The sequence below is a fragment of the Elephas maximus genome, chromosome 3 (genome assembly GCF_024166365.1).
Source record: "Elephas maximus indicus isolate mEleMax1 chromosome 3, mEleMax1 primary haplotype, whole genome shotgun sequence".
Classification (NCBI taxonomy): Eukaryota; Metazoa; Chordata; class Mammalia; order Proboscidea; family Elephantidae; genus Elephas; species Elephas maximus.
Window position 1 is genome coordinate 81316989 of NC_064821.1, and position 22335 is coordinate 81339323.

The window sequence follows — 22335 nt, forward strand, 5'->3', positions numbered from 1 at the left end:
CCGGCGGAGGGGCTGCTGCGGATTCGAAATGTTCTTCGCAGAGGCTCAAGGACACACAGATAGCCTGACGACTTTCCCCTAGGCTGGTGATCCACAAAGGAGCAAAATGAAAAGCCTCTCTGTCCCCTCTCAGCGGCGCCCCCTTTCTTCTGGCCCCAGCTCAGCCCGCGCGCGGATAAGGAGGAGGTGGGTGGATGGACAGCTCCATCCACGAGCAGGACTCTTCTCCCAGCCGGGAGCATAGTGGTATGCCCAGGCGGGCAGCTCTTCCACACCAAGGCGGAGAACACTTGAAGTCAGTGGCGAGACCAGCCTCCCCTCCGCCTGGCAAGAGACCTGGGCTGGAAAGACTACCGGGAACTGTGACCCCCGGATTCTTGCTTCCACTCCCTAGCTGGCCTGCAGGGGGCGCGCGTTCCCAGGTCCCACCTGCCGATCTTGGGATGGTAGTGAATGCCATGAAGGGGATGGACCGAGGGAGGGTGGAAGAAGGGCCCTGGAACCAAAGAATCTTGCGCCGCCATCCTAGAGTTGTGTGACTCTTGCTACTCCTGGGATGCAGACACAAATGTCATCCATCCCAAGGGCATAAGCCAGGAAATGGACAAGCAGCATCATTGTGTGATGGGCACCTGCCAAGAGGTGTGCACAGGTGGGTGGGAGAAGGAAATGCTGGCTTAGCCCGAGGGCATCTGATTGGAACGGAGGTGCAGAATGGAGGGATCTGCCCAGCCTCCACCGTGTCCTGGGAGGGACCAACCAAACCTTGTGTGGGAGGAAGGGGGAAATCATCATTTTTTAATAAAAGCTTTAGGATTTGGGAGAAGTGGGTTTAGACTTGCCCTTCTTCAGGTTCCATAAATTGTTTCCAGAGATGACCCCAAAGTCTCTCCCATCCTGCCTGCCCATTGGTAATCTGACTTTGACGCTTCTGCCAGAAACGGAGTCTATTTCTCCTTTCCTTGAATTTGAGCTGGCCTTGTGACTTACTTTGACTAACAGAATGCAGAAGTGATGCTATGCGATTTCTGAGCACAAGCCTTTAGAGACCTTGCAGCTTCCATTTTTGCTCTCTTGGGAGCTAGCTGCTATGTAAAGAAGTCTGGACTACCCTGCTGGAAAGGCCACATGGAGAGAGAGGCCCTGGAGGATAAGAGCCAGTGGAAGAGAACTGAGGTTTCCCAGGTGACTGTCAGCACCAGTTGCCAGACATGTGAGTGAGGCCATCTTGGCTGTTCCAGCCCCAGCCCAGTTCTGAGTGAATGTAGTTGTGTGAATGATCCCAGCCACATGAAGCAGTGAAACCTCCCAGCTGAGCTCAGCCAACCCACAAAATTTATGAAAAACGATAAATTGTTGTTGCTTTAAGCACTAAGTTTTGGGGTGGCTTGTTAGCAATAAACCCAAAAACCAAATCTGGTGCTGTTGAGTCAATCTGACTCATAGTGACCCTATAGGACAGAGTAGAGCTGCCCCATATGATTTCTGAGGAGTGGCTGGTAGATTCAAATGGCAGACCTTTTGGTTAGCAGCTGTAGCTCTTATCCACTGTGCCACCAGGGCTCCTACACAGCAATAGATGATTGAAGCTCCATGAAGTGGTCAATTATTCTCAGGTGCCTGGTGGAGGAGAAGGATGAGGTCACTCAGGAAGAATGTACAGAGTGGTTCTTTGGATGAGAGTGGCCTGGCTTGAAAAGATGGTCTGAACCAAACAGATTCTTCTCTCTCTCTCTCTCGGGAATGTGGAATTAGGAAACAGGAGGTGGGTAGTCAACAACAGGAATAGAAGATGGGGATGCTGTGAAAGACAGTTGGCTCCCAAGAGAAATGGATGAGCCTTAGCAAGCTGCAGTTATGTGCAAGGTAAAGCTAAGAGGGGGCAGGAGCTATCTGTGAGCAGAGTGAGCCAATCAGCAGATCAAGAAGATGGGAAAAGATGTGCAGAGGGCAGCAGAGACACCATGAGAGAGAGATCATGCTGCCCCAAGAGTAAGCTGCCGGGCTACGGTTCCCATCTCTAAATTTCCATGAGATTCTCCACATCCCTTCAGCAAACGACCCAAAGGGGAAAATTGGTGGCTATTGGCTTTGCTTGACTAGTAACCTTTCCCACCCTCTTCTAGTAACAAATCCTGCCTTCCTGGTCACAGAAGTGGGCACATGATTTAGAGCTGACCAGTTGTAGGACCCCGTTCCCCAGGAAGGAGCCCTGGTGGTACAGTGATTAAGTGCTGGGCTGCTAACCAAAAGGTCAATGGTTTGAACCCACCCAGTGGCTCATCAGAAGAAAGGTGTGATAACCTGCTTTCATAAAGGTTACAGCCTTGGAAACCCTTTGGGGCAGTTCTACTCTGTCTTATAGGGTCGCTATTAGTCAGAACTGACTTGACAGCAATGGGTTTGTTTTGGTTCACTCCCCCTGGACACAGTGATTTATCCGGGGATGAACATGTGACCCCAGCCAGGCCACTCTCGGGCACTCTTTTATAGGGATGCTGGGAGATTTGGCTCTTTTTTCTCTGGGGTTATTAATTTGAAATGATGTGAGTTGGGAGCCCATCTTTCCCTGTGGCAGGTGAAAGAACATGGAAGAAGTCCATCTTGTCAATCAGACAAGACCTCTTCCCCTCTGGTGTCCAGAAATCATGGTTTGTTACCTCACTTTCCACGTTCTGACTTGGATTCGCTTCCATAACTGAGACAGCACAACCAGCAGTGGACTGGATGTTAGAAGACCTGAGGTCAAGTCCCAGCTTTGCCATTCTCTGAGTGTTTATTCTCCTGCCCTTAAAAAATATATTTAAATGTGTGCTAGGCTCAGCTGATGGGGATATGGGGAATCACACAAGAAGCTGTTTGGTAACTATAATGAACTGAGGATACATCAGGGGCCAATGTTTTGAGAGTTGAGAGGACTTCACAGAGGAGGTGATTGAGACAAGGGAATAGGTGATCCAGGGAGGGGCAACAGCTTGTGCACAAGCACAGAGGCATGGGACCCCTTGGAAGAGTGGGGGGGGCAGGAGGGGGTAGTGAGGGTAAGGACAAGGCTTTCGAGATCAACAGACCATGAAGGGCCTTGAGGGGCATTTAAAGAGCTTGAATATCAATCATGCTGAGGGAAAAGCAGAGCCTTTGAAGAAGGAACATGGTCAGATTTGTGCTTTAGAAGATCACTCTGGCTTCTTTGAGGCAGTTAGACTGGTGCAGAGGACAAAACTGAAGGCAGGAAGTGAACTAACCTGGTGGGGATAGAGTGGAAGAAGGCCTGAACAGGGAGTTTTTCAGAGGTGGCAGCCCAGGACCTATGTGCCCCCACACAGGCAGAGAGCAGGACTTCCCATCCCCCCAGGGTGGTTTCAGCTGGGAATACCAGCCCCGAGTTCTCAGGCTTCTGAGTCACCTTCTTGGGTTCATGGTTGCCCTGAGGCCAGGTCAGCCTTCTTCCTTTGCCATTATTGCTTCCTGCCAACAGGACCGGCCTCCTCCAAGTGTCCTTGAGGAAACCCTTGTAAAAGCAGTTGGGCGTCACGAGAGGAAGCAGGCACCTTCAGCTGCCACTTCTCTCAACTCCCTGCAGGAATTAGTGCGGTTCTGACTGTTGGGGGTGTTCTCAGGAGAACGCTCCATCATCAACTCCCACCATATTGGGGCCAGCATAGGGGTCTTAGGGCTCCTGTGGGTGGTAAAGCAGATGGAGGCTGAAATTCAGCCTGTGCTTGAATTGCCATGCTGTGTGCCTTAGCACTACAGGGCTGATTTGTCCAGAAGGACTATCTTTCTCTATTAGCCCAAAGATGCCATCTAGCAGTATATTTATGGGGCTGCCTCCATTCATAGAGGGCACCTTTTCCTAATTTGTACAAAAGGGGCCCCGTGGACAAGCTCTTGGCTTTTCTCCTCACTGCCCACTATCCACTCATTCGGACTCTCATGATGTCCTTCCACTGGACAGCAGGAGAAACTAAGTCCCAATGCCTGCTGCCATTAGCTCCCTTCTGAGGGAACTGCTTTGCCCACAGGCGCTACGTAGTGGGGTCCAGTTTGGCCACAGATGACTGGGCCGAGGGAAGGCATCTGACCTAAGGAGCCCCGCCAAAAGCTAAGCTGAACCAATAGGATTCTTTTGCTTGAGAACTGGAACTAAGAGACACAGAGGGGGGTTGTCAGTCACTGATGGGTCTTGACAGAGTTTGGGATGCAGCCACTTTGTGTATGGTGGGTCTGCAGAGAGAGCCAGTCTGAAGATAAACCACGGGAAAAAGCCCAGCTACAAATATTGCCAAGGAGATGAGTGCCTGTGAGGCCCAGATATGAGGAAGGAGAGGCCCAGTTGCCCGTTCCAGTTCTCTTGAGGCCCAGCCACTCTTGATTTTCCATCTTTAGATTCCATTGTAATCTTAGTTCCCCCATTTCTTTGAACTAGCTAGAGTGGGTCTCTGTTTCATGTAACCACAGAGTTCTTGTTACAACAAAGACCTCAACCCCAAGGAGATTCCTGAAGTAACCCCACTGGGCGAGCTCCCTCAGGCTTCTTTTGCCCGTTTCTCCTCACTTCAGCCCTATCCCAGGTTGGGGAAGAGTAGGAACCCTCAGCACAGTCACACCTTTTATTCATTGTCAGTGGGGAAAAAAAACAACCCAAAACACCACACAGCACAAGGTCAAACGGTGAGGATGTCACTGTAGGCACAGCCAGAAGCAGCACGTCTGGAGGGGGTCGGGGGCTGCGCTGGGGCAACTGCTCTAGACTGGAGAAACTGTGGTGAGGTGGAGGGCCTCCCTCTGCCACCCAGCCCCCTGCCTCCTCCTCCTGCTGCTCCTTGGAAGGCCCTGGACCTGACCAGCCTCCACAGAGCAGCAAGGGCCATACACCCTGGGAGGACCGGTCCTGCCCCCACACTCTGGCAAAGGAAAAAGAAAACCCTGTAAATTTCAGAAATAAAATTGCATATTTTTCTGAGACTTTTCAATAGTTGGATGGATTATTTTTTTTTAAGAACGATGAATGAAATATGTAAAAAGTTCATTCTTGCCCCCACAGTGATCTCTAATGTCAACACAAAGCTGCACCCAGGGTGGATCTTCAGGAAATATTTGTTGTCTTAATAAATTTCTGTGTAAAAATATTTCGTGTCAGCTTACTACCTGCCTAGAAACCCCGGCTTATTCTCTTATTTTTACCCTTTCTTTCTTTCCCTTTCTTTTTCTTTCTATCTATATCCTACCTCTAGGGGGCTCTGCCATTGTCAGAAAAGAAAGAATTAAGTACCTTAGTTTACATGCTTCCTTTTTCTTGAAGTTTGACTTAAAGGTAAATTGTATAATCCCGGCTATAGCTCACCGGAGAGTGGCCATCTGGAGTAGCCCTTGCTAATGATTTTGGGAGATAAGAAAAAATGGGCTTATCGATCAGCCCAAAGGAATGAATGAGGACAGAATATCGTGAGAAGGCAGATTGTGAGGAGGGACTTTGCAATTCAGAGTTGCTGTAAGAAGATACAGAACCTTAAGGGAGAATTTGGATACATACTGTCTGTATAGTTTCGTGTCTATGTGAGTCATATTTAATTCTCTGCTAACCTTGTGTTTTATAGCAAGTCTCTCTTAGTTGGGGAGGGATAAGAGGCCTGCCTCTCTCCTCAAGGCAGGGCCAGTGCTCTACCACAGGCACTTCTGAGAACACAGGCCCTGGGGTACCCAGAAGCATGTGGGAGCAAGGCCTGGCCTGCCTGTGGCTCCTCCCATCAGAAGATGGTAGGCCCAGTTCCTGGCCTGGCATTTTGTGTTCACATAGCTGGGATGTCTATGAGGTCTTGGCCTGACCAGAAAATATCACCCATGGGTATGTGTCTAGAAGCCTGGAGTGATCAAACATACCCTCATGGATAGGACTTGTCTACCAGCTTGGAGAAGACAAAAACATTTAGGGAGGAAGATGGTGGGAAAGGCAGTGCAAGGTGCTGCTTGGCCAGGAGCTGCTACCTCCAAGGGCAGCAAGAAGGAAGAGCCAATAGAACTTGGAACCAAAGGTCAGCATCCCCAAGAGTTTCTACCTGCAGAGAGGCAGGACAGGTGAGCACCCAGAATTCCCCCAACACCCCCAATGATGACTCAGAAATCATTCCCCACTCCCACCCTGGCTGACCCATGTTCAAGACTGTTTTCAAGACTGTTTTCGCCAGCGGTTCGAGAGGAAATCACCTGTCACTGCACAGCACAGCAAACTTCTGATCACAAGTAGAGGAGAAAGGGAAGTAAAAGACTTGATGAAAGAAGCAAGGTTAATTTTCTGGCAGTCACAGCACGCAGCTGTACAGCTCAGGGAACCAGAATCGAGAGCAAAGTCAGTATCCCTGGAAGGTGATGAATCGCCTGGCAGACTTAGGATTTAGGGTTAGAAAAAGCCTTTCGAATGGAACATGCCCAGCACATTTTTAGGCATTTGGTCCATAAACATAGCCTGAAAATTTAAAAGGAGGATCCCTTCAGAGGCCAGGTGGTTCTCTTCTCCCAGCTCCTTCTGTGGCAGTGAAAGAATAAGCCCGTCCTTAAAACCAGACCAAATCCAGAAAAGAATGACCAAAATATGGGGAATACACTTGTCTCACTCTCGGCAGATCTTGTTTTTTCAAGTCTCTGAAGTCAGTCCCCACACACAGTAGGTGAGCGATACAGAGTTGTTCACCGAATTGAAACCGGCAATAAAAAGGGTGCGGCAGAAGCAGCAGAAACTGCTGAATGGGACAGCTCACAGCTGAGACAGATGAGGACAATGGGGCAAGTGTTCTTCGCTAAGTTTGGCAGCATTTTTACCCCTTTTTTTCCCTCAGCTCTCTTTATTCCCTGAAACTTAACATTTTCTACATTCATTGAATCATTTCCTAAGAAACCAACTAACATAGACTACATTTTAACATTCTAAACTAATAAAATGACTTCAGCTCTTTTAAAGGTACTAAAAAAATAAGTATTCCTTAAATTTCTACTTTTCTCAAAACATCTGCTCTTCCCCACTTACGTGGCTCCTCAACTTCCAACCACTGCTCATTTCATTCTGCTGCAGCTTTATTCAGAGCTGAGCAAGGAGATTTAATAACTCCTCTCACACTAACCAGCCTTACCCCACCCTCTGCTCAGCTGCGCTCTCCAAGTCCCCCTCTGAGATACCGACCACAGGAAATTGCCTCACTATCTGATGAGCTTCAAGAGGGTACAGAATGTGACTTGTAAACCACCATATTTTCAGCACCTAGAGGTGCCTGGCATGGAACAGGTGCCCAATATACACTAGCTGAACAAAGGACCAAAAGAACACCCCAAAGGCTGGGGCCAGAGGGACCAGGTAGAGTCAAGGGGGCAAGACAGAAACTGCCTTTAAGGGTTCTGAGTTCTCAAAAAAGGACAGGTCCAAATTGGACCTTTGTTTGGGACCCACAGGACCACATCCTATAAAGCTCAATCCCAGGAATCAATAGGACTTCAAAGCAGGACCCCAGGCCCCCTCCTTAACCCTGCCTCTTGGGGCAAAAACCAACTCCCCTATGCCCAGTGAATGTTGGTTCTGGGCCAAAGCTGGGGGTGGGACTAGATGACAGGGTACCTGAGGACCTGTCTCGTTTGCAGGGTGGGGTAGTCCCTCAAGGATCTTGAATGAGGGGAGGAAGGGTTTGGACAGAGGGGTGGTGGGCCAGGGAGTGAGGCTGGAGTGCCCCTCTCCCTGGGGAAGGATGAGCCAGAGAGGTCACACCCTCCTGGCCAGGGGCCCTGCCCCTCACCAGCCTCTACTTCTGCATGTCACACTGCAGCAGCAGCACAATTGATGGGTCGCTCTTGGCTGCCTCTTTGAACTCCTCCAGCGTAATCTGGTCATCCTTATCCTGGTCCATCTTCTTGAAGATCTTGTCCACACGTTGCTGGGGTGTGAGCCCGTCCTGATTCATGCGCATCATGATCACGGTGCCCACCATCTTGTAGATAGCCTGGAGGGGTGAGGAGGGAGGCGTCAACACCCACAAGGGGCAGGAAGGACTGGAGGCAAATGAAGGAGGCCTGGAGGTGGGCGGAGAGAATATTAGGGGATGGTGAGGATACTGGAAGGTGAAGCATGGTCATTAAGACAGGGTACTTAGGGAGCATCTCAAACTAAACATGTCTAAAACCAACTCTTCATTCCCTGCCTGCACCTCCCCCAGCGTTCCCTAACTCAGTAAATGGCAACTCCACTCTTCCAGTTGTACAGCCAGTGACCTTGACACCATTCTTGACTCCCCTCCTTCTCCCCATCCCACATCCAATCCTTCAGCAAATCTTGTCGGCCCTAATTTTGCAATAGATTCCATACTTGGAAGGTCCAGGTAGAGTCCAGAGGTATTTCCTACCACTTCCATGGCTCCTCCATATTGTAGTTTCCATCAGCTCTTGACTCAACTGATGTAGAAGCGTCCTAACTGGTCTCTCTGCTCCTTCCAGTCCTCATCTCCCACCATGGTCTATTATCCACACAGAGAATAAAGAAGTTCCTCTAATGGCTTCCCACCTCACTCGGAATAAAGCCAAAGTCTCTGCCTCAGCCTATGAAACCACTGTTATGGATTGAATTGCGTCTCACCAACACAGGCATTGAAATCTTAACCCTTGTACCTGTGGATGTAATCCTGTTTGGAAAGAGTGGTTTTCTTTTGTTATATTAATGAGGTCATGCCAGTGTAGGGTGAATCCTAAACCTAGTGACTTTTGAGTTATAAAAAGAGCAGAACAGACACAGAGACACACTCAGGGGAAAGACAGACGCCAAGGATGACTGGCAGACACCAGAAGCTAAAAGAGAGGCTCACAGAAAGCATTGACACAACTGAAACTCTGGTTTGGCCTTTCAGCCTCCAGAACTGAGAAAATACATTCCTGTTCTCTAGAGCCATCCCTTTGTGGTATTTCTGTTAGGGCCGCACTAAGTAGCTAAGACAGACATTAAGAGACTGGGCTCCGGGCTCCTGTCAGACTACACTCCTACCACGCTCCCACATACCTGGTCTCCCAGCCACTCCTTGAACACTGCACACACAATCTAGTCTCAGCATCTTTCCATGTATTGTTCCCTCTGCATGGAACTCTCTTCCCCTAAACATCTACCCAGTTAGCTTTTTGAAAAAATTTCTCACTAGAAGGAAAGTCCCGTGAAAGCAGGAACTTTGAATACTGCCTGTGGCAGGCACTCAATAAGGCTCTGGGGTAAGACTCTCTGGATTTTAATCATGGTTCTACCACCTGCTAGCCGTGTGACGTGTGCGTCAGTCTTCTCACCTGTAGAATGGGGTTTCTAACAGTACTGCCCCCAGAGGGCTGTTAGGTAAAGCACTTAGCACAGGGCCTAGCCTGCACTGAGTGCCCGATCCATGCTAATTAGCAATAGGATCCTGGGAGGCCGGCTGGGGGAGAGCTGGGGTTCAGGGAGGAGGCTGGCTCCTGAGCCTGGAGAGGGCAGCGACAGTGAAGGGTCGACTGACCGAGAAGGCAGGGGCGCCCTCCCCTACCCCGCAGCCTCTCGGGTCAGCCCCAGCCCACCTCGATTATCTCCAGCATCTCAAGGCGCGTAATGCGTCCGTCGCCGTCCAGGTCATACATCTCAAATGCCCAGTTGAGTTTCTGCTCGAAGCTGCCGCGGGAGGTGACCGAAAGGGCGCAGATGAACTCCCGGAAGTCGATGGTACCATCGCCGTTCTTGTCGAAGGTGCGGAAAGCGTGCTGCGCGAACTTGGAGGCGTCGCCGTAGGGGAAGAACTGAGGTGGAGGAAGGAGAGCTTGGGGCGCCTGGCCGGCCATGCCCTGTACCCCCGCGCTCCGGGCCCCGCCCCCGCCCTGCCCTGGCCACCCACCTTGATGTAGAGCTGCTGGAACTCCTCCAGGTTGAGGATGCCGCTGGGGCAGTCCTTCAGGAAGCCCTTGTACCACTGCTTCAGCTCCTGCTCGCTGAACTCCGTGTTCTGAACCAGGTCCTCCAGCACCTCTGGGGCCAGCTTGCTGTTGGTCTTCCCCATGGCAGGGCCTGGGGGACAAGGGGCTCCCTTGTGGTAGTGCAGGACACAAAGTCCCCGTATGACAGGGTCGCCTTTCTCCACAAGAGTCTCCTCGCCTCACATCCCTCCCATAACAAGCTCCCCCTTCCCCCAGCCAGGATCCCTCCTTCCACAGCAGGGTCCCCTCCTCTCAGCATTATCCCAAACAAGCCCTACCTTCCCACAGCTGGGCTCTGTCCTTCTCCACACCCCCTTCCATAGGAGGGCCCACCTTCCCTCAGAAGGAGCTCCCTCCCTCCACCCCACCCCCCCAAACACACACACACACACACACACACACACACACACACACACACACAGTCCCTTCCCTTCATTACATTCCTCAGAACAGGACCTCCTCTCTCCACAGCAGGCTCCTTCTCCCACCACACCCTGTGCTCCTCATGGGCTAACCTTCCCACAGCAGACCCCTCCTCTCTCCTCATAGCAGGCTCCCTCTCCCGGTTCCCAAGGTCTCCAACTTCCAGGTCTCAGCTCTCCTCTCATTGACCCATGTGCATGCCACAATCTTCATCCTTTCCTCTTCTGTGTACACCTTCCATAGCTCTCCACTTGCACAGAATAAGCCTTAACTCTTTCCCTTGCTATTCAAGGCTTTCCACACTCTGCCCCCACCTGCCTCTGCAGGCTCCCCTCCTCCCACCAGGGACCTGGGGCAGGTTCATCATGTGCCCTCTGGCACTGTTGCCCAAGTCCTTCCTCAAGGCCTTCCCGGTCCACCTCAGCAGGAAGCTTCTCTCCCTCCTTCCTCGGTACAAATAGAAATCTTAGCCTGTAGCATTGATGAGCCTGATTACATTCTGCTTTTCATTAGTTCATTCATTCCCCAAGCATTTATGGAGACTGACTGTGTGCTGGTGGCGGAGATAAAACAGACCTTCAATAACTCATAATCAGGTCAAAGAGGCTGATTATAAAGGGCCTTCAATCCATGCTTTGGACTTTTCCCATACTGGACAGAAGCTCTTGGAAGTTTTTAAAACTAGGAAGACAGCATTCATTCCAAAAACATAGAGTGCCTACAGTATGTCAGGTCCTGAACTAGGTGCCAGGGACCCAGAAACCTTATGTTTTAAATTTTTCCTTTGGCTACAGTGCAAGATGACCTGGGGCTGGGGGCCAGTAAGGACAGTAGGGAGGGGGCCCCCTGCACGGTCCCTGTGAGAGATGATGAGGCTTAAACTAGGGTAGGGGTTGTACAGAGATGTGGATGGACTGAGAGATGTTAGGAGGTGGCATTGGCAGGACTTGGTGACTGACTAGATGTGAGGCAAGAGGGACAGAGGAGTTGAGACAGACTCTCAGGCTTGGGCCAAGTGAATGGAGGTGTTATTGCTGAGGAGCAGGTGTGGGGAGGATGAAGAGTCTGTCCCAGAGTCTGGAACGTGAGTCCCTCCAGTGGCCTGTGCCAGGGGAAGTGTTTGCAGAGGACAGTACAGACCCTCTCCCAGAAGCCTGCCCAGAGTGAGGCCCCCTCCCCATCCAGGCCCTGAAGACTGGGTAGACACTCATATCTGCCCTCCATGGTAGGAATGTCCCTCCAGAACCTGGTTCCTAGGACCCGGCCTGGGAGGTGTCTTTGGCCTGCTTGGAGCCTCTTTGGAAGGGAGACAGGTCCCCCACCCCAAGGTAGCCTGTCCTCAAGGTGCTCTGAAAAAGCAAGCCCTCAGCTGGTAGAAGGAATTCCACTTCCATAGCCCACACCATACCAGTTCAGATTCTGATTCTTACTGCTGGGGGGTGCCCTAAACAACCGGGTCTGAGGTCGGCCTGTCCCATGCCCTCCTCCCTTGCTGGGTGACCTCAAGCTAGTTACAGAATACCTCTGGGCCTGAGGTTCCACCACTAAGCCGCAAGGAAAATCAAGGAAAAGTGGGGGCAGCAACATCCTCCCCCACCTACTACCATCAGAGGATGAGAACACCTATATGCCACCAGGAGAAGATGGGGAGAGGGAGGCATGCCATTTCTAAGAATCTGGCTGCACTGGGGCCAGAGTCAAGGATGCCTTTGGAAATAGACAGAAAGAGGCAGGCTCCATCCCCAGCTCCCCCTCCCCAAGTCCAAAGGATACCGAAGGTCCAGAGTATAGTCAAGGAAGCTGGAGAACCCAGGGGCTGAGGTGTCTGATGGGCAGAGGCAGAGGCAGAGGCAGAGCCCCTTCCCACTCTCTCCTATGTGCCTGGGTGTCTGCGTGAGGACTATCCAGTGTGTGGGAGGGTGTCAATGTATGAGACTGCAAATCTGTCAGAGTGAACATGCTTTTGTGTGTGTCATGATGTCTGTGTGGGTCTTCTGCCCCTTCTCTCCTCCCTGCCCTGTGCTGCCTCCCTCACAATTCTCTGTCTCCTGGGACCTCACCTGCTTCCTGCCCCCATCTGGCTCCAGGCCCACTGAGGACTACACTGCTTCCTTCATTTCTCTCATTCCCTCTACTGCTCTTAGATCCAGCGTGGCCCTTCAGAATCATCCCCTTATTTTAGTGAAAGCTGAAACCCAGAGGGAGGAGAGAACTGACTCAGGGTTACTAAGTAGGTCAGTGGACCCTTCCAGATGAGCACCTAGGTTGAGTCCATCCCACCTGCCTGGACCTCCCTCTCCAAATCATGGGTACTATTGTCCAGCAGACAGCTTCCTCACTTCCACGTGCCTTCTGGGAAAACCACAGCTTTGATTTCCCTCTTGGTCTTAGTGGGACCATCTTGCCTGAGCTCCAGGCCAGGGTCTCTGACACCCAGGAAATATCCACCTTTAGGTGTAGCCCACCAGCACCTCTGACTCAGCATGTATACAATCAGACTCATCCTCAGCCTGTGCTGGTCCTTCTTTCTCCATTGCCCCTTCCTTCCCTCCATCCTCCTACGGGAGGAAACTCCATCTTAGCAACCTTCACTTTTTCCCTCTCCCTTTCCCCTAGGTCCAACTTGCCATCAGATGCTGACATTTCTTCTTTTGAAGTACTCCTGGCACTTTCTCTATGTGCTCTCTCTCCCCGTGGCCAGGGGGCTGAAATCCAGCTGTTTGCCATGGCATGTACCATGGACTACAACTGCCTCACAGATAGTGCTTTTCCTCTGATTCTTCTGCTCCAGTTTTGCATGGAAGTATAATATAGGCTAGAGGCGGCCATGCCCATGGGCCTCCTTCAAACTCCAAGATCATCTAGAATCTCGCCTCAAGGTGTCCACCTGTCAAGCCTCACCACCCATTGCTCCCCTCACAACCCCCACACTCCTTTCGAGTTAGGCTTCTCACAGCTGGAACCTACCTCACCTATTCATTTAGTTGCTTCTGTACCCAGGGTGATGCAGGCTATAATAAGCCTTGAGGGCCTGGCTGAAGCCCAGTTCCTTCGGATCAGCTTCTCCCAGCCAGCTGCACGGGCTCAGCACTTAGGCATGAATAGACCCTGTGAGGCCATGGAGTCCGGCCACCACCAGTGTGTAGACTTCAGGAGTCTCTGACTCTCACCTGGTGCTGCTCTAGAATTACAAGATGGAGCCTGATTTGGTTTGGTTTGGATTAAACACTTGCCTGAGCCAGAAAAAGTTCCCAGACCTTTTTGCTCAATGTCAAGGAGCTTATCCCCTCCCAATATGGCCTAGTCCACTTCTGAGCAATTTGGACAGTGTGCAAAGCCCTTTCCCCTTTGTTCCTAAGTTTGCCCTCTTATAGCTCCCCATCACTGGTTTTAGCTCTGCTCTCTGTGGCTGCACAGAACTGCCCTGCAGAGACCTAAAGGCAGTGCCTGGAGCAAAGCCTTTGGTGGATTACATGAGAGGGGCAGGACCCCCTCTTTCCTCTTTGAAACTTAGTCAGGCTGTTTTATTTATTTGTGTTCTCCCGCCATCACACTCACCCTGGAGACAACGGAACCCAGACCCAAGAAAGGAAGGGTTCATCTAAGGTCAACTAGAGCTCAGCAGCAGCAAAGGAAGGCCAGGACCCAGCTGGGGCATTTTCTTTGGAGATCTGGCCCTGCCGAACATGGGTAGACTCTTCTGCTTAACTCTAGAGGGCTGCCCTCCAGCCGTGAAGGAGCTAGCACTGCCCCATGCACAAAGCCAGTGTCCCCTCTGTGCTCAGAGGCTTCTTCCAGGGTTGTGGGCTTAGAATGGGGAGGTGGCAGTGAGGGTGGGAGGGGCTGCAGAAGGCAATAATCCAACACCCTTGCCAGCTTCAGAGGAGCGGGTGCTGAGGCAGTTGCCATGGTGACAACAGCTCCCTGGTCAGGAGATTTTCTCCTTCCTCCTCTTGCTCTTCTCCAAGCAGCAGCAATAGAAGCAACAGCAGCCAGGGCCTTTGGGTTTCAACTGGGCAGGACTTCTCCCTCTCCTAACTAATGAGAGGCAGCCCATGTTAAACAAAGAGTAGGCTCTGTTGACCACACCCATCTCAGGGCTGTCCATGCCAGGGTGGGCTTGTGGTCTAAGAGGCACTCTTGATGGTGGGGTTTTGGAAAGTGTGTGGGCAGAGGTGGCCTGGGTAAGAAGTAATGTCCCCTCAGTGAGGACTGAAGCCCTCGGACCTTCTCTCTGAAAGGTTCTAATGGTTCAGAGAAAGAGTGAAAGAGTCCAGTTTCCCCACAATCTGTGACAGAACCAGAGCACGTCAGTGTGGAGGATTGTTAAAGACTATCTCATCCAATCCATCCCCCTGTCCTGGGACGGATCAGAAGGAAGTGATTTGGCCAAAGTCAAACAGCAAGTTGGGGCAAAGGCAAAATCTGAACCCAGCTCTGCCCTCCAGGTTCAGGCCACCTTAGGGAAAGAAGTGACATGGTTCACATGGAGCTTTGGCATGGTCCCACAGGGCCAGTGGGAAGATGAAAGAGGGGAAGGCACTGGGCCTAAGAAGATCAGAGAGGATACAAATGAGAAAGATATCTGAGAGGTAGAATGAGAAGACTTGGTGCTTTGGCTGTGAGGGGTGAGGGGAATGGAGCCTTGGCAGTAGCGACTGAGAGGGTGTGGGTGGTCTGCTGGAGGTGATGTCCCTGACTCAACCTCCAGTCAAGGCAAAAGAGGCCAAACACAGGACTTTGCCTCACTAGGGCCATGGGGAGGGACTGCTGAGAGAGCGTGTTTATAAGGAGGGAGACTGGGGGGTGGGGGGAATTTTCCTCCCTCACATATGCTATGAGCTCTGTCAATTTGAGGGGTGGAAAGTGGGGACAGTCCAAGGGGACAGTGTGAGGTGGGAGTGGGCTCTTATGGAGGTGGAGGCTGTCTTTGGAGGCAGGGGCCCTGTGGTGTGAAGTTTGGTGAGCTGTCAGTGGGGCTGGGTGGTGTGGTTGGGGGCTATTGGTGGGGGTGGGACATTGCCATGGGGCTGGGAGACCATCCATCGACAAAGCAATGGAGGAATGGTAATTGGTGCTCCCTCTAGCACCAGAGACACCACATCCCCAGGTGTGTGTGTGTATGTGTGCACACGTTCAGGGCCAGAGCAATGGTTGTTCTTACCTGAGCTGGGATAAGGGGGCAGCTCTGCCTCCCTTCCTGGGACCCTTGAGGCCTGGACTGAGGTGGGGGCCCCCTGCCCAGGGGCGGGCCCTCCAGGTGCTGACGCCTATGGGGGAACCAGGGACAGGGAGGTGAATCAGAGGGGTCTCGAGATGAGGATGGGAAGAGGTAGTGGAGGGGGAGGGGGCAAGGGGTTCGGCCCCGAGGGGTGCCTCAGAGGTCCTGCCCCACCCACGTTACCTGAGGCCGCTCAACGGGTCGCTGGAAGGCTCCGAGCCTTGGCCGGCAGCGGGGACGGAGACTGGCCCGGGGGAGCTGTCGGCTGGGCTCTCCTAGGTTCGCGCTGGAGCCGCCTCCCAGCTCTTGTATCACTATGTGCTTCTCAGAAGCGACACGATTTGCATAAGGCCCGCCTCATCTCGGGCAAGTTGGGCGTTGATTGGCTCGGCTGAGGCCGAGTGACAGGAGGGGTTTCAGGTGGGGATGGGTAGCCAGCGAGGCCTGGCTGGAGAAGCGCGCCCCGCCCGCCAGCGCTGACCTTCCGGGCCTCGAGAGGAAGGGGGAGGGCTGTACCCCGGTGTGCACGGCCGCCCTGAGGCTCAGACCCCGGGTGCAGTCTGGGGTGAAAAGTGCCAACGATTGAAACGGGTTCGCAGATACAACCGCGCCGTTGCTATGGAAACAGGAGAGTCACAGCCAAGTCTCTAAGCCTTCCCTTACTGGGCCCCAGCGGAGGTGGGGGTGGAAGAGGGGATGAGTCACAAGATGCGACCCCCCCCCATGTCCCACCCGAAATTGAAGAAGGGCAACAAGGAGCTGCTGATAGCTGGGTGGGAGGTGGAAGAGCTGGGATAGTCTAGCTGCCCACGCCTTCTCATCAGCTCCTCATACACACCCACTCCCCTCAAGCTGAGGAGCAGAGAGGAAGGTGGGTGGGCGCAGAGAGCGCAGTATCAACGGCGAAGGACCCACCCTCACCTCGCCCCACGCTGGCCCCGGACTGCCTCCGCCACCTCTGCAATCCCTAATTTCCATCTCTCCCCAGGCGGGACCTCCCTGTTGTCCAAGGACCCCAGCAGCCACTCGGTTTCTCCCCGAGAAGGACCCCTCTGCCTACTCCATGGACCCCTCCATTCCCCACCCTTCCGTCTTTCCGTCCCGCAGACGGAGCCGGTCCCCAGCCGCCGCCAGTCTCCGGCCTCGGATGTTGACACAAACCTATGGCGGTTTACACTGAGCGGGTCTGGAAGGCTTCAGGGCTCGGGGGACACCTCCTCCTGCACTTGGGGGTCTCCCCAAAGCCCGCCCCGGCCGTCCTGGCTGCACCGGCAGCCGAGAGCTCCCGAAGGTGGGAAGGCACCCTTTCACCGTAAACAGGGGGCCAAAGGGGAGCAGATAGCCCCGGGCTGGGCCACGTGCGGGGGAGGGGCTTCTGGGAATCTGTCAAAGGGGCGGGGCGTCTGGGGCGTGGTCGAATGGGAGCGGGGATACCGAAGACCGCGGCGAGGAGGCGGGGCTTCTGCCCGAGTTGTGAACCTTGAGGCCGCCGGGGCCATGCGGGGTGGAGGATGGAGGTGGGCCTGCTGCGAGTGGGGTCAGGCTCCTGGGGCTGGTCCCAGCAACTCCCGGGCCAAGCTCGCAGAGGAGGAAGCAGGGGGCGTCCCTCTTCTTTAGGAACCGTAATACTCCCCCTTACACTGATTTTGCTGCCCATTCTATCCGCTGCAATCTATTTCCTCTCTGGGCCCTTAGCAGGGTGCAAGCTACCTGGGGCTCCAGTTTGGAGGCGCATCCCTGGCCCCCATGGGTGGGTGACTCACAGGGTGGGGATAGGTGCCTGCAAGCGCTGACTCTACCACTTCCTGGGTACCTTCTGTGCTCTGGGGACCCAGAGACGGCAAGAAGACATCCCTGCTCATAGAAAACCATAATCTGAGGCATGAGGAACTGGGGAGACAGCCTGGGAAGTTGGAAATAGAACCTGAAGTTCTAAAATGAGTCTCTTCTTTGTCCATTTCCCCACAGATGACCCTACATGTGATTGTAGGCAAAACCCTTCTCTCCCTGGACCTCCCTTCTGGTCTGTAAAATGTGGGAGCTGGTACAGGAAAAGCAGAAGAATTTCAAATAGGAGGCTGAAGAAAGGCCATTTGTCATCCTGGGCAGACTAGGAAGAAAGGCCTGGCGATCTACTTCCAAAAATTAGCCAGTTGAAAACTTTATGGATCACAGCAGAACACTGTCCGACTCACTTGTTTTGAAATTGTCATCATGAGGGGTCAATCACTGGAGGAGGACATTGTGTTTGGTGAAGGGAAGTGCCAGTGAAGGCGAGGGAGACCTTTGATGAGATGAGTTGGCACCTGAGCTGTAATGATGACCTGAACATGCCGGCCACCCTGAGGCTGATGCAAGATTGGGCAGCATTCATTTCATTCTGTTGTACGTAAGGTCACCATGAGTAGGAGCCAACTCCCTGGCAGCTATCTGTAATCTGACTGCTCCACTGTGAGCCACTTAAATATAACTGATATATATTGAAAGCTTAGATTCCTGAGTAGTACAAATGGTTTGCACTTGATTACTAATCAAAAGGCTGGAGATTCAAGCCCACCCAGTGGTGCCCCAGAAGAAAGGCCTGGCTATCTGCTTCTGTAAAGATTACAGCCAAGAAAACCCTATGGAGCTCAGTTCTACTGTGTAACACGTGAGGTTGCCATGACTTGGAATCAACTCAATGGCAATGGGCTTGGTGTTTTGTTTTATTGGGAGCTTACTTTGTGTCAGGTGCTATTCCAGCACTTTATACCTATTACTTAATTTATTCCTCATAAGAACTCTATGAGGTAGGTACTATTATTAGTGCCATGTAACAGATAAGGAAATGAGGCACAGAACAATTAAGTGACTGGCCCAAGTTCACATACCTAGTAAAGCTGTAGAACTAGGATTTGAACACAAGCAGTCTGGCTCCAGAGCTCACACTCCTAGCCAGCACACAATACTGCCTGTAACTAGGCCCTTCAGGTCCTTAAGGAAAAGGACCTTGGGTTGGAATATTCGCTTCTGATCCCCCAGTGCTTTTGAAAGGCAAAGCCCAGCCTCCTGGGAGCAGCTTCTCTATCTCAGAGTCCACTAAGACATAGGGTTCCAGGAGCAGCAGTAGAAAGAACAAGAACCCATTGCCATCAAGCTGATTCCGACTCATAGTGACCCCATAGCTCAGCTATAAGGGGGCCAGTGTGTGACTCCTCCTGGCCACCCCCATTCCCCAGCCCTGGAATCAAGCATAAGATCCAGGCAGGTTAGATGGGAAGGAAGGCAAGGGGCAGTTGGTGAAGCAGGATACATTGTGCTTGCTCTGGACCTTTAAACCAGGCAGGACCACCTGTGCAGCCTGATCCATGAGTCATCTTGGAGGCTCCCTGCACCCCTGCACTATTCCTGAACTCCCAGTCATAACCTACCTTCATCTGCTTCTAATACTAGAGTCTGAGATACTGATCTTGCTCCTGCCTCTGACACAAGGTTTAATGTTTAAAGCAGTCACAGCTGACATTGACCGAGTTGCTGCACTATGTACTAGCCCAGGTCTTTATCTACACCATCTCACGTAATCCCAAAGATGACCACTGTCAGGGTAATATTAAAATATCTAGCAACCTGTTAAGGCACGAGCATTACCAATCAGAATGGATGCTGGCCTTAGTGCTGAATCAAGATCTTATTAGCTCTCTGTTCTGCCAAGAGTTAACACTTTAGTGACTAGATCAAGGGATGGGGGCACGGGCAGGGGAGAAGTTAGGGTGATGAGGGGCTCAGGGCTATGGCTATCTACTTACCAATCAATGTTGAAGTATTTCCATGTTTTAACAACCAGTTCAGCTGTACTGGTGCATAGCGGCTGATTTTCAGCCCCAGTATTTTTATCTTCAAGGTCCCTGGGTAGTGCAAATGGTTCGCACTCGACTACTAAGCTAAAGGTTGGAGGTTTGGAACCTATCCTGCAGCACTGTGGAGGAAAGACCTGGCGATCTGCTTCCGTAAAGATTACAGTCAAGAAAACCCTATCGAGCAGTTCTACTCTGTAATGTCATGGGATCGACATGAGTCGGAATAGACTCAACGGCAACAGGATTTGTTTGTTTGCTTGTTTATTGTTATATTCAGAGAGGCATTGATGGTCCAGTGGCAGAATCCATGCCTCCCATGTGAGAGATTCGGGCTCCATTCCCAACCAATACTCCTCATGCGTAGCCACCACCCCTCTGTCAGTGGAGGCTTGCATGTTGCTTTGATGCTGAACAGGTTTCATCAGATCTTCCAGACTAAGACCAGGAAGAAAGGCCTGGCAATCTACGTCCAAAAATCAGCCAAGAAAGCCCCATGGACCACAACAATTGGATCCGTAACCAATTATGGGGATGGCACAGGACCAGCCAGTGTCTGTTGTGCATGGGTTGCCATGAGTTGGGCCTGACTTGATAGCAGCTAACAACGACAATTGCTCTCTTCATTTCATGGTAGTGGAACAGATGCTCAGAGTGGTTATACAACTTGAGCCTTGTAACACAGCCCGTTAGTGACAGTGCTGGGATTCAAACCTAAGTCTAACTGACTGACCTCTGTTCCTGGGAAGGGGTAATATCCAGGACCGAATTGGGGTTTCCACTGTTCTGCAGTTGAAGGCTAAGCCAGAGGAAGGTGGTTTGAGTGCTGGGGCTTTGTTGTGACCTTGCTTGTTCTCAAGCTTGAAGCCTTGGCAAACACTTCTTCCACGTTGTTGACGGAGTGGGCCCTGCAGAACGAGGAGGGTAGAGGAGGTTGTGTGAAAGAAGGGACAGGGTGACTGTGTGGGAGGCTCCAAAAGGGGACACAGGAATGGAACCCAGCAGGACTTCAGTGAGGGCAGAGGTCTGCAGGCAGTGGCCACTCCAATCTGCTTTACCAGAGTGCTAGATTCCTTTCCCAGTTGGTCCCCAACAGTCCTTTTATCATGGATAATGCCTTCCTGGCTCCCTGGGTTTCCTCAATCTCAGCAAGTGCAGCCTGTTGACAGCTGGAATCCCCCTGAGTCCTAGATATTTCACAGTCTCCTCGTGGCTGGAAAAGAGTGAGATCACCACGGTTGGGCTTCTTGCCTTTCCCCTATTGGCTAAGCAGGATTCTTTTACATTCCAAAATAAGAATCTCTCTATAATCTTTTTTTTTTCTGCCTGTTAATACATATCCATCCATACATAACTATGTTAATACATACAAAAAATAGTTGCTGAAAAATTATACATAGAGAGTGGAAGTTTTCCATAACCCCTCCCTTGAAAGGTAACTACTACAGAGGACCTGCATCCATTCCCCCTTCTGCTGGACAACCCTATAGTGTAGGGGGTTAAGTGCACAGACTCTGGAGCCAGATTTCATGTGTTTGTACACAGCTCTATCACTTGACAGCTGTATGACCGAGGGCGAATTACTTAGCCTCTCGGTGTCTCAGTTTCCTCATCTGTATAACAGGAATGATAATAACTGTACTTACGTCTTAGGGCTACTCTGAGGATTAAAATCAGTTAATGTATACAAAGTGCTTAGAACAGATTTAGTTTGGGGGAATTACCCAGCTCCTATTGTGTACAGTCTTGTTGAGACTCTCAATCCAACTGTTCTGCCTTACCTTGGACAAGGGTTGGACATATGACTCAAGTAAGGCTAAATGGACACTTTCTCCTAAACTAATCTGAATCTTGAGTAGAGTGACCAAAGGATGGTGGAGAGCTAGCGTTGGTTTATTCCAGGACAGTGCCCTGATGGCACTATGCATTTGCTCCTGCTACCTGAGTCCCTAGGGACCACTGTGGAACATGCTCTTTCCAAGACCAGCTTCTGCCTTTCCTTTGATTCTGTGAGCCACCCTACATCCCTCCCCCCAGTTTCCTTTTTCCATAAGTTATCTAGAAGTGCTTTCTGTTTGCTTGCAGAGAACACACATAAGTTTTGTGTATTTCTCTATCAGTTAGGAGTCATTGTTGCAAGTGACTGAAAATCTAGCCCACAATGTGTTAGGCAGAAAGAGAATGTAATGGCTCCAGTAAGGGAAGAAACAAGAGTAGCTTGAACTTTATGGATGGCTGGACTCAGGGCTTAAACAATGTGATTAATATCTGACTTCTCTCCGGGGCTTTGCTTTGCTCTCCTGAATGCTGCTTCCTTTTTTTTTTTTTAATTATTTTATTTTTGTTGTTGAGAATATACACAGCAGAACATACATCAGTCCAACAATTTCTACATGTACAATTCAGTGACATTGATTACATTCTTCGTGTTGTGCAACCATTCTCACTTTCCTTTTCTGAGTTATTTCTCCCCCATTAACATAAACTCACTGCCCTCTAAGCTTCCTGTCTAAGTTTTCTACTTGCTGTTGTCAATTTCATTCCATAAAAAAACAAAAACCTACAGCCGTCTAGTCGATTCCAACTCATAACAACCCTATAGGACAGAGTAGAACTGCTCCATAGAGTTTCCAAGGAGTGCTTGGTGGATTCAAACTGCTGACCTTTTGGTTAGCAGCTGTAACGCTTAACCATTATGCCACCAGGGTTTCCTCATCCCATATAGACAGACCTTAAAAGAGCACAGTGTTCAAGGCAGACATTCTTTACTAGTTAAGCTAAACTATTGTTTGGTTTTAAGAAGACTCCAGGGGATATTTTTTGTTTAAGGTTTAAACATGATTTCAGGGCAATAGTTTCAGAGATTCATCCAACCTCTATGGCTCCAGAAAATCTGGAGTC

General features: G+C 51.3%; 1 protein-coding gene across 2 annotated transcripts; it reads right to left on the minus strand.

The window, feature by feature from the left end:
* Positions 1 to 4522: 4522 nt before the first annotated feature.
* HPCAL4 (hippocalcin like 4) lies at positions 4523 to 15908 on the minus strand. 2 transcript variants are annotated; one of them, XM_049875940.1, is made up of 5 exons: positions 15785 to 15908; positions 15545 to 15650; positions 9879 to 10048; positions 9568 to 9783; positions 4523 to 7985 (listed from the first exon to the last, which is right to left on the minus strand). In XM_049875940.1, the coding sequence occupies exons 3-5, from the start codon at positions 10038 to 10040 to the stop codon at positions 7788 to 7790; spliced, it is 576 nt and encodes a 191-aa protein (XP_049731897.1). In that variant the 5' UTR covers positions 10041 to 10048; positions 15545 to 15650; positions 15785 to 15908; the 3' UTR covers positions 4523 to 7787. The 2 variants fall into 2 exon arrangements, with proteins under 2 accessions (XP_049731897.1, XP_049731896.1); XM_049875939.1 differs by lacking the exon at positions 15545 to 15650 and having other exon boundaries at positions 15785 to 15846.
* Between the last annotated feature and the right edge of the window lie 6427 nt (positions 15909 to 22335).